Source organism: Diospyros lotus, chromosome 2 (genome assembly GCF_014633365.1).
Source record: "Diospyros lotus cultivar Yz01 chromosome 2, ASM1463336v1, whole genome shotgun sequence".
Classification (NCBI taxonomy): domain Eukaryota; kingdom Viridiplantae; phylum Streptophyta; class Magnoliopsida; order Ericales; family Ebenaceae; genus Diospyros; species Diospyros lotus.
Genome location: NC_068339.1, coordinates 5,703,165 through 5,723,244, shown reverse-complemented (window position 1 = coordinate 5,723,244; position 20,080 = coordinate 5,703,165). Strand labels below are relative to the sequence as shown.

The 20,080-nt window shown below is 35.1% G+C and overlaps 3 protein-coding genes across 3 annotated transcripts; all 3 read right to left on the bottom strand.

The window, feature by feature from the left end:
• Positions 1-5,664: 5,664 nt before the first annotated feature.
• LOC127796012 (protein transport protein Sec61 subunit gamma-1-like) lies at positions 5,665-8,165 on the bottom strand. Its single transcript, XM_052328042.1, has 3 exons — positions 7,762-8,165; positions 7,551-7,666; positions 5,665-5,834 (listed from the first exon to the last, which is right to left on the bottom strand). The coding sequence occupies exons 1-2, from the start codon at positions 7,853-7,855 to the stop codon at positions 7,551-7,553; spliced, it is 210 nt and encodes a 69-aa protein (XP_052184002.1). The 5' UTR covers positions 7,856-8,165; the 3' UTR covers positions 5,665-5,834.
• Positions 8,166-8,909: 744 nt separating this feature from the next.
• LOC127796013 (uncharacterized) lies at positions 8,910-12,739 on the bottom strand. Its single transcript, XM_052328043.1, has 3 exons — positions 12,513-12,739; positions 10,471-10,627; positions 8,910-9,202 (listed from the first exon to the last, which is right to left on the bottom strand). The coding sequence occupies exons 1-3, from the start codon at positions 12,513-12,515 to the stop codon at positions 9,156-9,158; spliced, it is 207 nt and encodes a 68-aa protein (XP_052184003.1). The 5' UTR covers positions 12,516-12,739; the 3' UTR covers positions 8,910-9,155.
• A 2,598-nt stretch (positions 12,740-15,337) lies between these two features.
• Positions 15,338-19,427, bottom strand: LOC127794544 (nuclear transcription factor Y subunit C-1-like). The gene is made up of 3 exons (XM_052325720.1): positions 18,527-19,427; positions 16,131-16,163; positions 15,338-15,428 (listed from the first exon to the last, which is right to left on the bottom strand). Exons 1-2 carry the CDS (start codon positions 19,171-19,173, stop codon positions 16,160-16,162), a joined length of 651 nt encoding a protein of 216 aa, XP_052181680.1. The 5' UTR covers positions 19,174-19,427; the 3' UTR covers positions 15,338-15,428; positions 16,131-16,159.
• Positions 19,428-20,080: the final 653 nt, after the last annotated feature.

Sequence of the window (20,080 nt, the reverse complement as noted above, 5' to 3'; positions counted from 1 at the left end):
AACTCACGACCGAGTAAGAAGTAAGAACACCTCAAAGATGTTCAAATGGTCATCATTTATTGAATAACAAACTGGAACCCAATACACAATACATTTTCTATTGCATGAAAGTTTTTGAATTTTGTAAGCTGGCATTATATATATATATATATATGATAATCTCTTCAAATATTGTTCACGGATGAAGAGAGAAAAGGGCAGAAAAAACCCATATATATATATGGATATGATAGAGTGAGAATTTGGATTGTGATAAGGATTTGAACGGTGGCAGTGGGACATGAAGGAAAAAAGAAGGGACAAAGAATAGTGGAGGATTTTCTTTCTTCACGTGAGGATTCAGCAGGTCATCAGTTTATAATTGAGGTATAATGTGGAAGGAGATTAACTAGTGTTTCCATAAAGAATTAGACCAACTGGGTGATGTCTTTCCAGGCAACCAATTACAGAAGGAAGATATAATTGAATGGGTGGTCAAGCAAGATTCTTCAGTCTCAAGTCATTTCAAGAGAAGAAATCCAGCAGGGAAAAGGGGAGAGTTGCTTTTGGGTTGTGGGAAAGTTGGGATCTTCAGAAAACAAAACTCTTGCTGATCTCTAGGCCAGGCCAGCCCCTGCAAGATGTGAATAATTCCACCACAACGTTTGCCAGAGATCTAACAGTTGCCTTTGTAACTTTTATCATCTTTTGCAACAATCAAATCCGGGTAAAAAGAAAAGTGATATCCACAAAAAAGAGTAGAAAAGTTGTAATCTTCCAATCATGCTTGGCACCAACAAAACCAAGCTTTTTAGGGCTCTCCAGCCCTGAGTACTGTGTTTCCAGTATCTACATTGGGTAACAGTAGTGAAAGTGTTGCTTTGAGATACATAGGAATTCGCCATCGCCAGATGTTCTGTCATCTAAAGTGGCACTGAGTGAGAGCTTTTAAGGGTCCGTACTTAGCCAGTCTCGTTGAATTGGCAATTGCGGAAGGCCTCCTTAGGGACTTTTAATTTTAGCTGAGCTAGCTAGCTAGCTAGCTCACTAAGAAAATTATTAAGATGCTAATCGAACTCAATTTCACTCATAATCATGGCCGTGCATGCAAAACTCCAATCTGATTTTATTTACTTTTATATTTATTCGATACTGTCAAATTTGTTAAACTTGCCTAAAGAAAAAAGAAAAGGATCGAGACCATTTTGCGTGCGACCGAAAAGGTTTAGTGGGAGCTTCACAATTTTTTCAATATATATATATATAGGTAGATGATTTATGGTTGATTAGTAATAATTTGAAAATGCTGCTTGTTATGGTTAAAAACAACATCTATTTAATTGTATTTGAAATGAAGGGTATGATTGCTAATTAATTAGATAGTGGTCAAGTGATTAACGGGGGTGGTTTCAAATCTTGGATATGTCACTTTTGCTTTCGCTTGTGACTTGATTGGTGGTGTCTCGATGATCAAGTTAATTCCTTTTGATGATCTTATAAATTAGCTAGAACCCACCCATGCTCTATTAATTAAAATGAGTATAAATATATATATATATATGTGATGATGGTTTTTGGGACTGACCACCACGTGTCATCTCTACGAATGACTTCGGGAATCGTACCTCGGACTTGGCGATGTCAGACCTCGGTGATAGGACCTGCAAGACAATGGAGTGGCAGGGCTAGGGTCTCCCGGAGTGGACTCCGACGTCTCAAATCAATAGAATAAACGTAAGTTGTAATAACTGTGAGAGCTGTAGAGTTTGGTCATACCTGGTGAGGACTCTTGTCTTTTATATGCAGACCCGTTATGAGGTACCCAAGATAAACCCGTGATGAGCGGGGGCACGACTCCCGAGGATCTCGACCAAGTTAGAACGGGTCTTGCGGCCTGGTTCGAATTTTTCGGGCTCCGCTCCGGATTGTTGACTTGCCACGTGTCAGTCTCTCAAGCAATCCACGTGACAGGGTAAGACTATTGACGCGTAGGGGTATTTTGGTAATTTTAGGTGGTGCTACGTCAATATGTAAGATTGTTTGATGTATTTTATTTCCACACATGCATGATAATAAAATTTTGTGATTTAATTATTGAACTATATATATATATATGAGTTAGTTGTTCTTTAATCATTTTTAATGATACTAAACATGTATTATTTATTTAAATTTATAATTATTCTGAACATTATATATATATATATCAAATTAAAGCATATATATACGCACGAGTATGAGCACCAGGCTAAAATTGACTGACTCATGCGAATTATGATCACCCTTGTGTCATATATAGATTTATTTGGCCAAATATGATATTTTATTAAATGTTATGTAACATAGATAGATCAGGCGGCTGTGAATCCTTATGTCATGAAGCAAAGGTAAATCTGCATTGTTGTTTCACCTCCATGTTCAAGCAACAAATTAAGGTATATTCGCCAATATATATATATATACATATTTTTTTTTTCTATTGTGAATTGAATATCCTATAATTATTAATATTACAACTCTCCCAAACGAAGAAAGAAAGAAAAATTAAAAGCCTAAACAAATTAATTACAACTCTACATTATTATTAGTAGTGTGGAAGAACAGTAGTTAAGGTGCAGTATATATATATATATATATTTTATTGTTAAAGAAAGTATATTTATTACATATTAATTTCAACTCTAAAATACCCTTAATGGTTGATAAATAAACGCTTCATAATTTATAATAATTTGTCAATCAATAAAATTATTTTCAGACTGAAGATAAAGTTTAATAAATACATATTATATAAGAATAAAATATATTTATTGCACTTAAAAGAAAATAAATAAAAAACCACAACTTTGAATATAAATGAGAACCAAAGTTTAACATTGCGCTTGTTATTATTTTGGTTATAAATGAAAAGCCACAATCATAATCTTTTGAAGATATGTAAGTACAAATCATAATTCACCAACACAAATGACTGCAACGCAAGTAGTTGACAACGACACCAATATCCATGTAAGGCCAAAGGCTTCTTGCCAAAAAGAAACGGGCAATTAAATGTTAATAGGTTTACATCACAAGCCTCCTCCTCCACATATACTGCAATATCCAGCTGCATTTCCCAAGGAGCCAAACAAGGTCCTTTGTTATTATTTCATCATTTTCCTTGTTGGTTGGCTCATGCCCAATAATTTTTTTTTTTTTAGATGATGTTTCATCGTGGATACTTTCATTATTCTACCCCACAATTTAAGCGCAGGATATAAATGAAGGAATCGTAACACTTATGGTTCGAACACTGACACATCACAAACATGAAAGAGAAAAATCTTTTTCTATACTCATCCTGATCACTGAGTTATGAAAGAGAAAAATCTTTTTCCATACTCATCCTGACCACTGAGTTATGTCCCTAGGGGCAACCCATACTCAATACTTGTGAAATTGTTTGATTGATCATGATTTTTTTTACTCACTTGGAGTATTCGACTTTTGTCTAATTAATCCTCAGAGTTAAGTGACATTTCTCCTTGATGCATTTCCTGAGTAAATTCAAATGCGGACGTAGATACACACTTAGAGCGAGACATTTAACGCAGTCTATGCGAAGACTTATCTTCCAACCTTAGTACTACCTTTTAATGAAATATTGTCTTTTAAGTTATCACACTTATTCGAATCTCGATATTTATGTAAAACTCAAGTACTTTAACACCTGCATAAGCATAATTTCTCTATTTTTGTTCTCTATTTTCATCGCCTGCCTTTTGAAACTCAAAATTATAATAATTTTTTATGGAATTTTTATTTATGTAGGGTAAATAATTTTTACTAATAAAGATATTTTTTTTAGTTTTTGTTATTTTCTAGAAATAGAGTATCTTGAAAACAATTTCCTAATCTTAGTTTGTAAAAGCAATTTATTATCTATTTACTTTTGTTACTGTAATTAGAGGGGCTCCAGGTGTGGGAAACCCATCGCAGCCAGCAGAGAAGGCACCATTCCGGCCAACATCTGGAACTGGGGAATACGACTAGGGGAGGAGGAGGAGGTCGCCAGCCCTGGAGAGGAAGAGCATCATCGCCTCGCCGCCAGACTAGAGAGAATGAGAGTCCATGGACCATAGTCAAATCCAAATTAAGCCGAGACCAAAAGCCTCCATCCAGGTCATTGCATTGGAAGGGAGGAGGAGAGCTCGTCATTGTTGAAGACGCCGATATGATATCCATCGCTGCAACCGTGAGGAGGTCTGGGGATAAAGATTCATCGTCGTCATTGATGGAAAACAAATCAGTAGCGATTAGAGAAATCGTCTTGATGCTGTGTTGCAGTCGTCGGAGGAAATTAGAAGAGACGAGTCAGTCAGCCAAATTGTGGACCCTTGCTGTTGCAAATCCACTACTCTTGCGGAAGATGGTTGTTGAGCTTCGTTGTCCGCGGTTGTGGAAAAGTCAAAAGTCATATGGAAGTCGGCCAGATGATAGCTACTATACGTAAAAGACCACTGTGGGCCTGTGGCACTGTTCCACAACAAAGACATCGCCATTGTTCAAAGGAGACTTTACTTAGGTGCTGCCTGCCAGAGTAGTCCTAACCTCGGTTCATTTGGGTCGGGAATCGAATCGTTTTCTTTAATCGAAATTGTTATTTTAAAAATTGAATCAAAATCAAAAAGATAATTGATATTTTTAAAAATAATTTTAATTAAAATAACAAAATTATAAATTCAAATAGTAAGTGAACTACATACATTTTAATACCTTTAAATTTTAAAAGAATACGTAAAAAAATTTAATTTATTTTTTTTCTTTCTCTTCAGATGACAAAGAGATGGTTCGATTTCGATTCCACTAAAAAAGTAAAACTAGCACCGTCAATTTAAAAATCATGGTCGGACCTAGTATAGGTCCCCGTGCCATCGTCTTTGCTACCCGAAAGAGGATCTCAAACGGCCTTAGAAGGCGTTTAAACGTCGTTTGTGCCAAATATGTGGAGGGGCTAAAGACCAAAGTAACCCATAGCTTGAAAGTAGAAGGATTTTATTGACTTTTTTATTTTTTGATAATAAGAGATCAATTTGACCCAGAACAAAATACACGACCACTGACACTTCATCCAAACTAATTTTACTTTTTGCCTTATGATTTCTTTTACAGCATAAGCAAAAAACCTTTTCCCTTATGAAAAACGATTCTGCTTTTGCTAGTGACTAAATCATACCAAAAAAAAGAACTCTTTATGATTAGCTCAAGGCATCGACAAACAGAAAATAGATGCAACCTCTTAAGCCTGATTTTCAACAGTCAGAAACTTAACTGCTTTTATGACCATAACAAAATTTCAAAATGCAAATAATGTGAGCACATTGTCTCCCAGGTGACGGTTACCACAGTGTCAGCCCCATCAAAATTTGTGGATTCATAATCTTAATGGTTCAGCTCTGAAAAAATTTGAACTGAAACAGCCAGAACTCAATAGTTTCATATGCCAATACCACCACAGGGCTCCATCTGAACTAAACCCTCAAGTCAGAGCTCAAGGGTGTGGGTGTCTGGTGGGTTGCCTCGGTGCCATTAGGCAAACAGAAAGTGCCACAAGATACCAGACAGGTAAGCACCACCCCAAGATTGGATGCGGGATAGTCAAAGGTCCATCAACTAATCCATACTAACAATTCAGGAAGCTAATGATACTGAAAGTGTAGAATATTAAATTGAAATTGGATTCTCTTCATTTTTCCATGATATAATCAAAGTAGGAATGTATATAAAGCCTAACATCTACGGTGGTAACCTTTTCTTCCCAATGCGCACTCAATTAAAACCTGCCATCCTTCTGCAAAATTCATAGTCCAAAAGGCCTGCGTATTCAATTAAAAGGATTAATTCAGACCCATTTTGAGTCAGAGATCATACATGCAAGAAATATTATGACAACTATAACCCTGTTGATCTCCATTCACAAACCGGCATAACGAAGCATTTCATTTGAACTATCCACTTAACACAATCAAATAAGAAGTCTCATTCCTTAGCTTGTGATATTGGTTTTTCATGTTTTTACTAAGCAGATTCTGTACATGTTCTAAAGAAATGCCAGAAAAATGATTCAAAAACAACACAATTATGGTAGAAACTTAATCTAGAATGTCAAGGCTGCATGCCACCACAAAAGTGGTTTCATAAATTCTGTAATTCCATAAGCAATTTAACAGATCAGATGTAGATAAACTATCTTTGCCATCCAATGATTGCCCTGTTTTACAATATATACCACCAATAGCTAAATCAATAAAAAATTAGCATAATAGCATCCTAATTGTTCACGCTCCCTGTGTCCAACCATAAAGTTGATAAACAACTTAATGTTATTGCCTAATTTATTTATAAAAATTTAAAAAATCCCAAATTAGCTAGAGAAATTAGCAACAAAATTCTGGGGGTAAGAAAAGGGGGGAAAAAAAGAACTCGCTTCAAGAATAAAGTCTTCCTTTAGATAAAGGCAGCAAGCAATCAAAAACTTATTAAATGATTGAGCAATTTGATGGCAAATATATAAAGGGCATTTGGCATTTCTGGTTGTTTGGGCTGACTAGGTTCAAACACAAACTAAGCACGTAAAACCAAGAGACAACTTTACCTTAAACTAATTCTGAGAAGGTAGTTATTCTAAAATCAAATATTCAAACGCTCACACATTTTTATCATCAATCTCAAACTCCTAATTCAATTAATCCATCTGTTGCTTGCACCAAGAAGAGGGTTGAAGAACAAGAACCAAGGACCCATGGTTTACAAAGAATGAAGGGAAGAGCAAGGCAACAATTGGACTGACCTGATTTTTGTTTCACTTGGAGATATCTTCAAAATATCAATGATTCTAATATTCAAGATTGTATTTTAAATGCAAAATCAGCCTACTGAAACCACAGTGTAAACGTTGTCTCAAATTTGTAAAAGTAAATCCTGTTCTTGGCTTATTCAACCCTCGCAAGACAACAGTTATAGATACGTAAGAAACTTATAAGCTTGCAAAGGAAGTAAGATAATATCTTCTTGTATCTATCAACGTGTCTGAGCACTAGTGTGAAATTGTTTGTGTGCATTTATCTAACAAAGAAGACCTTAGCAGTATTCTGTATCGTCTATGACTGCAAAAAGATCTTGAACATGCTTACACCTAAAATTGATTGCTTCTGAGCTTCTAGCCTAATATTCTCTCTAGCACAAGAATACAAAATTCAGATAACATTTTTCTCCCTAGTTTCATGAAAATTTAAGTGGTCACGTATCATCCATATATACCTTTTATGTAAGATGCAATTCTATCACATGGAATGGAAGCTGATAAACATCACTAACAAAATCACTCTTTTCATTGGTCCCCAGAATATATTCAACGATAAGCTTATCCCAACAAAAAAGAGAAAGAACAAAAGGATCCAGATTTTATCCCAAATCAGGTCTGTAAGCCGAGATATACCGTATCAATGAGCAATTATAAACAAACAAGACTCAAATTGTACAAAACAGTGAGTTTTAACAACAATATGACAACGTAGACAACACTTCCTCACCTATGTAGCGCCGACAATTATGTTATTGATGGGGATGAAGATCAGCTTCACGAAAAAACCAACGAACCCCATCACGACGAAGCCGACGGCAACACGGGACGCGACCTTGGTGAATTCTACACAAAATGACGCAGCAAATCAGAAGCCGAGACTGAGATTAATCAATTAATCCACAAATGGGGGAAAAGAGGAAGGAAGGAGATTCAGTTACCTTTCTGATCGGGCTTGTGGCACTTATTGACAAGGCGCGTGCTGTCCCTCGCGAACTCTCGCAATGGATAGACGACGGAGTCCAACGCGTCCATTTCTCTCTGCCTCAATCGCCGGGAAATGATGCCGCAACCCCAGATCTAGATCTAGATCGAGATCGAGAGAGACGGCAATATAATTATATAAACGTGTAAGTGACAAACAGGTCAGCTTAAAGCCGTGAGTAACAATACAAACAACAGGTCAGCTTAAAACCGTCACCGTCTAGGTCCGGGAGATATATTGATGGAATGGAAATCAAAGAAGCTTCCAAGTCAAAATTGGAGGCTATTTCTAGTTTGACCCAATTATCGCCGTGGCCTTGTATGAGGGCAAATGGATGCTGGCATCAGGTTCAGGCTCACAGAATATCATCGCACGCGGTTCATGATGAACTTTAATAGTTTCCGACTAATGTTAGTCGGTCCGAAAATCAGATCAAATGAGATGGAAGTCCCATCATTATTATCTCCCTGCTGCACATATTCATAGTTTTATTTTAATTCAAGTCACATAATTATGAGTTCTCCTCAATAACACAAAAATAACAGTTGATAGAGGCGGGCCATAAAAAAATGTTCACTTAAATTTATCACATCAAATTAACTCGAAATAAGATCCTGTAAAAGGAGCGATCAATTATGATTTAACAAATTTAAAAATCAATCAAAGTAGTCTGTTTTGAATTTTAATTTTTGATAAACTGCCAATTTAATCGATCACTCAAACAAAAATTAAAATTTTTATAATTATTTATAAAATTTTGAATTTTGATTTGACTGTGAAGCTATGAATTCTCTATTTATTCTAGTAATTAATAAATTGACATAAATGATGTAAAAATGTTAATGGGATCGGGGGTGCACTTGTAGCTGTAGGTCTATATGCGCACTGCTCTTCACTTTAAACCATCACAAGAAGCTTATGTGCGTGCAATTGAAATTTGCGCTTGAAATCAAAACCTCAACTTTGGCCGAACTATTAGTACTTTGTTTTCTTTGTTAGGTAAAAAGCTTTAGTGCTCACCTGTCATAATCAAGCGTCCGTAATATTAGAGGGAGATATGTTTCGACATTAATTACCAAAGCAAGTCTTGTTTAAGGGGCCGTATGAGAACAATAACGATTAATTAGTAGTTGCAAAAGGGGTTTAGTTGCAAGGGAGGAACACATACTTTATTTAGCTTCCCCAGTAGGAGAGGCATGCACTCCCGGTATCACATTAATCATTCACTACATAACAAGAACAAGTAAACTAGGGGAAAAAGTTCATGTCGATCCTACACAAAACCAAGAGATGGCCAGACAACACGAGCCCAAAGCTGCAAACATTTCCTACGTATGGAAGATTTATCATTCAAGCCATGCCTCCACTTGTTGCTGTCCTAATTATCTGAAACAAAGCTGGCACACAGGAAAAAAGAGAAACTCCAATCAATTAAACCATAACGGTTGCTATATAAACAGGACAAACTGACAAATGTATGTGAACCATTTACTTGAGCAATGAAAGTCCCACGTTTGGTTTCCTTAGACAAATTATTAGCAGTAAAAGGTTCAAGCAAATTTATGTATGAAGAGATTGTGTGTTCAAGAGGAAAATGTTTCAGAATAACCTACAAGCAAAATGAAGTATGAAGAGAGTGGGTAGTGAATTTAACTATTCTAACAATCCCCTAAACCAAAAAGTTGATATGATACCGAAACTTCTTCTCTGTCGCATCTTAAGAGTCACAGCCAACACAGAAAGTAGTGAAATTCCATCGTATGCATCAGAGCGATTCTTCCACAGATTCAGAGGTCACAACAAATCCACCACTAGAGATTTCTTTGACATCCCCCAGGCTTATCCAGTAGTCAGTAGATATAGGAACTAGCAGGTGATTTCCCCACTATAGGAATTAATTTCAATTTTTGAACAAAAGCACCTTAATGAACATTCTACTTATATTTTATATATATATATATATATATATTTATGGCACCTTTATCCTGGGACTCGGTCCAACAGCAGCAGGCAAATGTATGGGAAACCACGTATGACATGTGTTGATGCATTTCAATTCCAGGTTGGTTGAAGTTAAACATATGTTCTCCCACATACAGTTGGATGAAATCCTTGGAGTGAATCTGGCTGTCTACATCAAAGGTTTAGAGAGACAATGGCACTTCCGTATTTATACAAAATATGGGTTAAATTGAGTAAAAATTCGGATCCTAATATAAACCCTTTTCATGAAAGTTTGAACAAAGTGCTTACTATAGCTAGGTTCTTCAAAGTTCAAGAAGGTGTAATTTGAGCAAGAAAGGATACTGGCAGAGTCTGAAGGTCCCTGGCACTTCAGGAGGTGCATCAGGGAGAAGGGAATAACTGACCTATAGACAAGTTAGCAATTTTAATTGTGCAAATAATGAATTTTTGAGATATTTGTTAGTTGGACATTGGGCAAAGTGGACCCTCCTATTCAGAATTATGCGAGTTTCCTGGATAATACAAACTGTCAAACGCATAAATGCTAAGGCTAACGGGTGCACATTTTCTATCAACAATGGGAGGCTAATGCACACCTCATTATTGCTTTATGTAAAATAAACTTTGTGTATCACATCACATACACAGTGGCGCATCAACATTAGAACACTACTACAGTTTAACCAAGAAAGAAACTTACAGGATCCAATGACAACAAATACAAAGAACCCCAGCACAAGAGGCCCTACTGGATAAGAGGTTCCTTTCTTTGTTGATGTTTCCGGAACTGCACCTCTCCTCTTGATGTTCTTCTCAAATCTCTCCACCTTCCTATCTGCAAGTCGCCTTGAGGTTGTCTATAGATGTAGCAAAGGAGAGAAAGCAAATGCATTAGAAAAAATAAGAGCTGACAAATAGTTGGTATAAGAAAAAACTATGGCAGAACCCAATGGAATAGGAAAATAACCTTAGTTTTTCTAAGGTTTGTGAATAATAGCACAGCAAAAATATTGAGGTTCAACTAGCACTAGCAATATATAAAAAATGGAATAAACAGGTAAATGCAGTCTTGTCTTTTTCCCAGTGAACTCTGTTCCAGGATAGACAAACATATGAAGCAAGTTAACTTGTTCTAATTTGTAAAAGATATTAGAGGTGAACAAAAACAATAACAAAATAAAACACAAAACCTTCAAATAGCCCACGTATCATCACTAAAGGTACACAGAAACCTCCTGCACATTTGTTTTCATTGTGTAGAGAATGTGTGGGGTTGGGCTCTGAATAACGTTTAACAATTTAATGCCATGAACTTGAAATTCAGGTGCACCATGACTCCATGAGAACTTCTTTTGAAGGAATGATGCAGAATTAATACACTGACATATGGATGAGAATTCCATGATCACCCTTGTCACTATAAGGAACATGTGTGCATGGAGTGGTGAAGACCCGGATGGTAGAATTATGAAGGATAAAAATGAGCTATGTGCATTGAGTGGTGAAGAACCAGGCACTCAAGTTACAAAGAATACAGTGAGCATTTAAAAAGTGAGGCACTCAGAAGTAAATAATATAGCTTGCGAGTATGCATCTTCGCATACTGGCTCAATTGTGCACATACACTCAAAGAAGAAGTAAGCCCTAAGTAAAATTTCAGCAAAAATCTCAATAGACAATACTTACAAGAACTGGTTCTTGGGGTGACTACTTATTAACCACAAGAGCCATCATGCATGATGCATCACCACAACCTTCACCCAAAATAATTAGTTGAATTATTTTTTTGAGATCCTAAAAACTGTGATATACCCATGACTCCTGAGTACACTGATTACTAGCATTAACTCATGACAAATTCTCTTCATTTAGGCCTTGGCATCGAAGCCAGGGTCATGAAAATATACTCAATGGAGAATTAAGATATTACTTGTCCAACATCTCATTTCCAAATATATGAAACATCTAAAAAAGAGATGACATTAATTGCCCTTTAACCAAATGTGATCAAAACTAAGCCATCTGCTTTATGCAGACGGCTGTTGGTTGTGATATATCAATTTCCAAATGAAGGAAGAAAAGCTGAGAATACAAATATACAATAGAGTAAGATAATCTGTCAAAGGATGAGAAAGGAGATAATTCTAATCTTGTGAACTTCATCTCATTAGAAATATGGATATAGTTGTACAACAACAACTACAACCCTTAAATCCCACTAAATATCGATGTGTGCACTGCAGAGAATTTCTTATCTTGTATAGAAGATTAACTTTAGTTCCTGCACACTCTTATGCATAAACAGTTTTACAGAACTCGATGTCAAATATAATTTCGATAGAAATTCCTGACAACCTTACGAATATCAAATATGATCAATTGAATGCAATCAATAGATCACCAACATCCATCTACAATTCAAAATTAAATATCAATCTCCAAGCAAATACAAACATGCTATATCTCCCCGAATAAAACCCTGCCACACAAGCATTCGGTGAATGCTTCTCATTACGGTATCATCAATTCAACATGCAAACAGAAACAGAGCCTGATCATAAAAGATTCATGGATAAAATAGGGGGAAGAAAAAGGAATCGATGACTGGAAGAAAAACAGAGCCAGATCATAAAAGATTCATCAGATCTGACTGATCTGTACACGAAAATTCAACTGGAATTTTGCGATTAAGACCGAGACAAAACATGAATTCGACTGCGACTAGAGAGAGAGAGAGGTTACCATGGTTGAGACGGTAATGGAGATCTGCAGTGGGAAGCCGGAGGGATTTTTTCTGGTTTTCTTGCCTTTTTTCTGGGGAGCGGTTCGGAGATTTTTGTTTCTTGGTCGGCTTCTACGATAGAGAGCGGTGGTGTTGAATAGCAGAACGTTAAATGCGTGCCGTCCAATTCAGAGCAAGTTCTGGACAACAACTGGCATCGCAACTGAACCATTCTCCTCCTAATCTGTCTACCTATCTATCTATCTTTTACGCGTACAACTGGCGTTTTGTTTTTCTTGTACCAAAACAGGTGGCGCTTTTTCTGTTTTTTTTTTTTTTTTCCCTCTCTAAAGTAATATTTATTAATTAATATATGAGGTCAGAAGAAGAAAAATTATTTTGAATATTTGTTTTTTTAAATATTTATATAATTTTTTATGAGTTAATTACATTAATAATCGCTAACTTTATATTTTGTTATTCTTTGATCATTAAACTTTAAAATATTATCTGTTACTCATTAATATTTTAAAACTGTTACTGTTTAGTTACTAAACTTTAAAATGTTATATGTTAATCATTAATATTTCAAAATTATTTCTCATCCTTCACTCTTGAACTTAAAGTTTAGTGACTAACAAGTAACATTTTTAAGTTCAGTGACTAAACAATAATACTTTTAAAATATCAGTAACTAATAGGTAACATTTTAAGGTTCAGTAATTAAATAATAACAGAATGCAAAGTTGAGTAATTATCGTTGTAATTAATTCTATTTTTTATAGATAAATTTATTTACTCTTATCTAATTAAATTTATCTGATATTTTATTGACTAAATTATCTATATGACCTTTGTAATAGAATTAATATCATTTAATATATTTTTAAAATTTAAATTTATTAAGTCTTATTTTTAAAATAAAATTAATTTTAAAAGACTTTATTTATTTAAATATTATAATTAATGTTATTTAATACATTTTTAAATTATCATATATTTTGATAATTTTTAAAATTTAAATAATATTATTCTTTTCACAAATTTTTAAAATTTAAATTTCTCTCTCTATATATTTTATTATCTAATATAAATTCCTTTAATCTATTTTTAAATTATTTTATTTAATTTTATATTTTATTATCTATTATGAAAATATATTTAAAAAAATTTTAATTATCTATGTGGAATGATTGTAATTCCACCAATAATTATTTTTACTTGTTGAGTCTTTTTAGTATATATTTTCAAACATAAAATTAGAAAATAAAATATTAATTTTCATTTTTATTTTTTGACAATTCACATTAATTATAAAATATTATTTTAATTATAAATTTATTGTTGATGTTAACATATAGTTTTGAATGAATTTGATAATAAGAATATTTTGTAAAAATTTTTTATTTTAGGTTCCAAAAGGTGAAGTCCTCACTTTAAGGGTCTCCGTAGCTTAACCCTAAGATTACAGTCGAAAAGGTAAATCACGAAATTCAGCAACAAGATTCGAACACGGGACCTAACGCTGTCTATATAACAACTAAAGTCCAGGACTCCTTAGATTCTAACTCGTGTATGGTCTCAATCGCTAGGCTATGACTGTGGGGCACATATTGAAAAATATAACAAATAATTTAATATAAATCTTGTCATCCTTTCTAATTTTATCTAAATTATTTCTCATCTTGATTCTTATCATATGCATTTAACATATATCGCAAAAAAAGTAACAAATAATCTAACATAAATCTTGTAATTCTTTCTATTTTTATCTAAAATATTTCATATTTTGATCTAAACAATATTCTAATCTTATCTTCATACTCTATTAACTTACTCATTTTAACATATTATACGACTCATGGTAAAAAATCAATGTTGCCCGAAGGCCACATGTGATGTGGAATGAATATGGATATAACAAGGCTGACACAAAATATTAAATTTCACATTTAGAAATTTATAAATATTTTTAATTAATTTAATAATGTTTTTAAAATTAAAATATTTATAATTTTTAAAAGTAATTAATAATTTTACAAAAAATATTATTTATTATTTTTAAAAAACATTTAAAATTATATAACTTCTAAAATATAACATTACTAATGAGAAGTCTCTCTCTTCATTTGTATTTAAATTATTTTTTTGATCTCTTAGAGAAAGGGAACGAATAGAATGAAAAATTGTTATTATGTTTTATGCAGTCAAAACTAACTTTCTAAGATTTATACAAAATTTCAAATCTCGTCTATTTAGTGTTTTTATCATGTTTTTTTCTTTATATATTTAATCTAAAATAATGATTTAGATTCCTAATATGCCCTTACATTATTAACTTTCAGTCTTTCTCACAATCACTTTGTAGCTTAAATGACAAGTCCAAAAAAGTCAATTTCACAGTTTGACCGTGCCAAATGTTAACATAGATAGGGCAGTAAATGAGGTTGTGGTTTAATTTTTTTTTTTTTTTTTAAAGTATGATGCTACACACATTAACCATGTTAAGAATGATACATGAAATATGAATATATGTACTAACACAAAATTAACATTTTTATTTATTTATTTTTTAAAACTGTCAACCAATCAATATAAAAAGATATTTTTAGATTGAAAGAAACAGATCTTTTTTTTTTTATAACAATTTTATATACAGAAATCTAATACAAAGAAAAGAACATAACTTTGAATGCACAGCACAACAATAATTTTTTCTTTCCTTTCCTCCTTCCACAAACACCATTCCAAACACCGCATAAATATAATAAAATCATGTATATATAAATGTACGGAGAAATGGTACATTAATTAATCAACCCTACAATAATAATAACACCAGGAATCACAAAACCTTAATTTTATTAATTATCAGCAACATAAAATCTAAAGCCGTGAAAACACAAATGTACAGAGATGTGGTACAATCATCAATCCTGAGACAATTACAACAAAATCGCCAACTCATTAATTTCTACTAATTGGGATTCATAGCTACATGGAATCTAAAACCATGAAAAATAAAATGTACAACAACAGTTGCAAGGAGAAATGGCCCATAATAATATCCCACGAAGCATAACAACAATCATAAGCCTTCTATCTGTCAAGATGGAGTACTACATGAATTCTAAATATCTATCATTACTATATCCTCTGTGATGATATCCCAGGAAGAACAAAAACTTAGTTGGGCATGCTTTGAACAAAATTGTTAGAATACATGGAGTCTTTTCTGTATGAAACTACCTGTTAAATCCACCCATGTGTGTGTATATACACACACAAAATGAAACAAATGCAACCATGCTACTTGTTGGATGTGAACAGGGGATGCTTATGAATGCAGAATAACAGACAACTTTCAGACGATAGATCATCACAAATGAGAAAGTAAAAACAAAACAAAAAAAAGAGATTATATGGACTCAAAATCCATAACTGCACATTAATTATGATAGGACTAGTCCTAGAAGCATTTCTCTAACACTGCACACGATCCAGATTTCATAGGGGTATTAACAGTACGACACGATCACTGGTCCGAAATAGAACCAGTCGGGTCGTTTATAGTTGAACTAACAACGAAAACCCAGAATGCAAGGGCAAGGCAAGCACGCTTCCATTATGTGACTTACAGCATTGCAGCATCTGGGACCTGAGCCGATTATCTGCACAAGAGAAGAATGTCAAGTGTGAGAACACGTTTTTGATATGTTTCAGGAATCAAGAAGGCAGAACAGGATACTGGTAGATACAACAATAGGGAGAATTGTATCTGCATAATTAGTGACACATTATACTCATAAGCCTAAATCCATCAGATGCAAACTGGACGGGGAGATATAGATTCAACAGTTGTGCAATTCACGGTGCCAATGCCATTGCAAAGAAATATTTTGTCAGGGTATTTATTGTGCTTTTCTATGACGATGCAGTAAAAGGGTTTTACAACCCGTTGACTTAATGCAGGAATCTAATGCGGGGGGGGGGGGGGGGGCGCTTTTATATCAACTTTATCTTGGTCGAGTGACCAGGAGGATTATGACATCAGTCATGCATCACGTGGAGTTGTTTTCCAGTAAGTCTTATTCAGCACAGATGACATGGATATGGATATGCACTCAGAGATTTGATAAAAATGAGATATGGAATGGATATAAGAAGAAAAATCATGATTTTCCATATTTTGTTCGGTATGCTACAGTTGCAATATATTAAAACATCATGAGATCCAATCCATATATTAAAACATTCTTTAACATACAAAATAAACTACTAATCTTAGAAGTAGTTATGCCTTTTTACCACTAGTGATGCATTTAATTTCAGTAATTAGAAGTAATCATCAAAGAGAGAAAGTCCGATTATAAGATATATTAAATCACCACCATTGAACTCACAGGGTGCCATGTCCTACATTAACATGTCCAAACGAATATTGTATCCAATAAGTCTTGCACATAGAACCTTTTCAAGGCATCCATGCTTCATACCATCAAGCAACCTCCAACCATATCAGTGTACCCTCACTTTGTGCTATAAATGCTTGGATCATTAGGGTTTCAAGTTGTAGAGGAGCTACTTTGTACATAGTGTGCCAAAGATCAGGTCCACATTCAGTCTACCCTTTTAAGAATCATCAAATCCAAGGACGGGTGAATAGCTTGCCCAAGATCTATAAACCACTAAACTGCCAATGGAAAGGAATTATGGTGGCTGAAAAAAATTAAAATCTCCATTGTGACACCTTGGAGTTGGATACAAGTTAGTAAAGAAAACATGCTTTCAAAAGCTCTACTTCTGGACGGATCTGAGCATCTATAAGAAAGAATTGACCAAAATAAGAGGTCAAATCACAACTACAAAGAGGGTTGATTGAGTGGTCTAAGGCATACTCATAGGATTTTCCATCAATTACTATTAGAGCTTTAGTTCTTATCTCATGCATCAGTTGCGTTGTGGGGACTTTAGATTTAGCAGAGCCATGGTCAGGAGGCTCTGCATTCTAAGTCCAATTACCCAATTGTAAGAGATTACTATGGTTATGTCCACACAAGGTTGTCAGAATCAGCCTCCCTTTTTTTAGAAAAATAAGAAAAACATCACAAAACAACAAAATCAACTTTGTTGATAAAATCACTTCTCTTGCCAATTGCAGGATCACATGTATTATTGCACCTCCTTCATGTACCAGGGCTATAATGCAGCTGAAGCATTTATAATTGACTGAATGCAACAAGGACTTGAAATATATAAAGTAGACAAAGAATAGAAACTTCTTTGTCACTAACAGACATGCGACCGTTATTTGAGAATCTCTGATGTTTCAAACCAATAGGTAAACTACAAAGACATTCTCTGTCTCCTCGACTCCACTCCTCCTTGTCGCTATCATGCACAAGTGTCCAAAAGTGTACGTACACACACAAATGCATTAAGTTGACATTTTAACTTATCAAAAACCAGAACTGATCATTCTTGAAACCAACACTGGGGGCTAGGGGCGAAGTGGGGAGGGCAAGTTTAGAAAGGCCATATTGCTACCATGGAAAACAAATCCAATGTTTTATTCATGGTTTCCAAAGTGCTCCAGTGTAGGTAACAACCACCCAAAGAAATGATTCTAAGCACTTTCCTGTGTCAATTATAAGACATCTGCTAGAGTACCTTATACAACAAACTCGCATATGTCTAATCTGCAGCTCTTTGAAAATAACAGTAATGTAAGTTCAAGGAACCAAAGAACAGAACAGGGACTGCCTTCAACCATTATATATACGAAAATTTTCATTGTCACCAAAGGGACCTGGAACAAGAACATTCAAGTATTCAACTATTTTGGCAAGAAAAGGAATGCACATTCCACAATCTACAAAAGAAATTCCAGTCCTTTAAGCACCCAACACCCCAAGAGAAATAGGTCAGTAATCTCTACATGATCAATTAACCAGCATGAAGGAAAAAATTTCAAAAATTGTATGGCTGAAAATCAGATCTGAAAATAGTTGAAGAAGCGAAAAAATAAGGTTACCCTTGTTGTGGGCCATCGAGATTGCTTTGTCCAGAGCTCCCCCCACCAACGGCAAACGCCCCATCATCGGCCGCCTGCCAGACGGACTGCCACGCCTGCGATGGCGGCTGCACGTACATGCCGCCGGCGGGATCCACCGCCGGATGCCCAATCATCACCCCCGGCGGCGCCGGCTGCCCCATTGGAGGGTAGAAGTAGGGCACCCCGCTCGCCGGGGGGGCAACCAGCCCAATACCGGCCGCCTCCTCCTTGATCTCGTCCCGAGGTACAATGTCTACCAGGAAATCGAAAATGTCGGTGCGGGAGATGGCGGCGGCGATGTCATTCTTCTGGAGCGTGCGGCGCTTGTTCTCCTCGGCGTGGAGCCAGGCGCGGATGGTGAGCTCCAGGATGAAGAGCTCGCAGGCCTTGGCGAAGAGGATCGGGGCCTCGGCGGAGATCATGCGGACATCCTCGTCGGCCTTCATGATCTTCTTGATGCGGGCAAGGGGGAGCTGGTGGTTCTTGAAGTCGGTGGCCTTCTCGATTTCTTGGCGCTGGTAGGTCCAGAACATCTGAAGCTGCTGCTGCAGCAGGTGCTGGTACGCCGAGGACGGGGGGGCCGCGGCGGGCGGTGGAGGGGGCGGAGGTTGTTGGTCGTTGTCCATGCTGGGATTGGGAATGTGATTGGGAGAGATGGAGAGAAGATAAGGATTGTATTTGAGGAGGAACTCTAGTAGCCGTGCCGTGCCGCTTCGCTCCTCTTGCACCCCTATTTTTTGTCGTCTTCTTGTTCAACACTTCACCCCCTCAAGCCACAGGCCAAAATGACAAAAAAAAGCAAGGCAAGGCAAAAGCCTATTTCATTTCATTTGATCTCTTTATTCGGGTCGGATCCATAATCATTCATTCATTATTCAAAGATATTTCAAGCAAAACATCTTCTAACTTTACTCATCATTATTTAATAATCCTAATCCCTTTTACTAGCTAGAGTGTTATTCAAACAATGATTATTATTATTATTATTATTATAGATCTAATGGTACAAAATAACCATTATTGGTTCATTAAAGATTCAGCCATTCCGAATTCAAAACTTACATTTTTCTACTTATTTTATTATTTAAAAAAAAAAACATTTTGCACTTGCTCTTCTATTCTCTCTTTTAATTTAATTAAATTTACTACAACACCTATTATAAGATATTTAACTACGGTATATAATAATATTATTATAGAATTCAAATTAATTTTTGTTAGTTATATTTAAGTGACATTATGATTCGACAGAGAAACACAAAATGACAAAATAACATTTTTTGTAGTTTTTTTTTTTTATTGTATTTACAGAGACTCGCAAAAGTCTTATTGGGAGAATAATTCTAATTAATTTAAAAATAATTCTTTTGTCTTATAAAATAAAATATTTTTAATATTAATCGAACAAATATTTTTATCTACGAGCCATTAAGCTCCAAATACAGCACCAAAATTCTGGTAAGCCCTACTAGTTTATAGTTGAGTTCAAATGGCACTTTGCCCCTTTTTCAAGCAGTGGGCTGTGAGCCATAT

Excerpts from the sequence above, each read along its gene's own strand:
- LOC127796012 (XM_052328042.1), bottom strand. The coding sequence starts at position 7,855 with ATGGACGCGTTGGACTCCGTCGTCTATCCATTGCGAGAGTTCGCGAGG. Across the intron at positions 7,667-7,761 it reads CCACAAGCCCGATCAGAAAG|AATTCACCAAGGTCGCGTCC; the intron begins GTAACTGAATCT and ends CATTTTGTGTAG.
- LOC127796013 (XM_052328043.1), bottom strand. Across the intron at positions 9,203-10,470 it reads ATTTGTTGTCATTGGATCCT|CTTTGTTTCAGATAATTAGG; the intron begins GTAAGTTTCTTT and ends CCTGTGTGCCAG.
- LOC127794544 (XM_052325720.1), bottom strand. The coding sequence starts at position 19,173 with ATGGACAACGACCAACAACCTCCGCCCCCTCCACCGCCCGCCGCGGCC.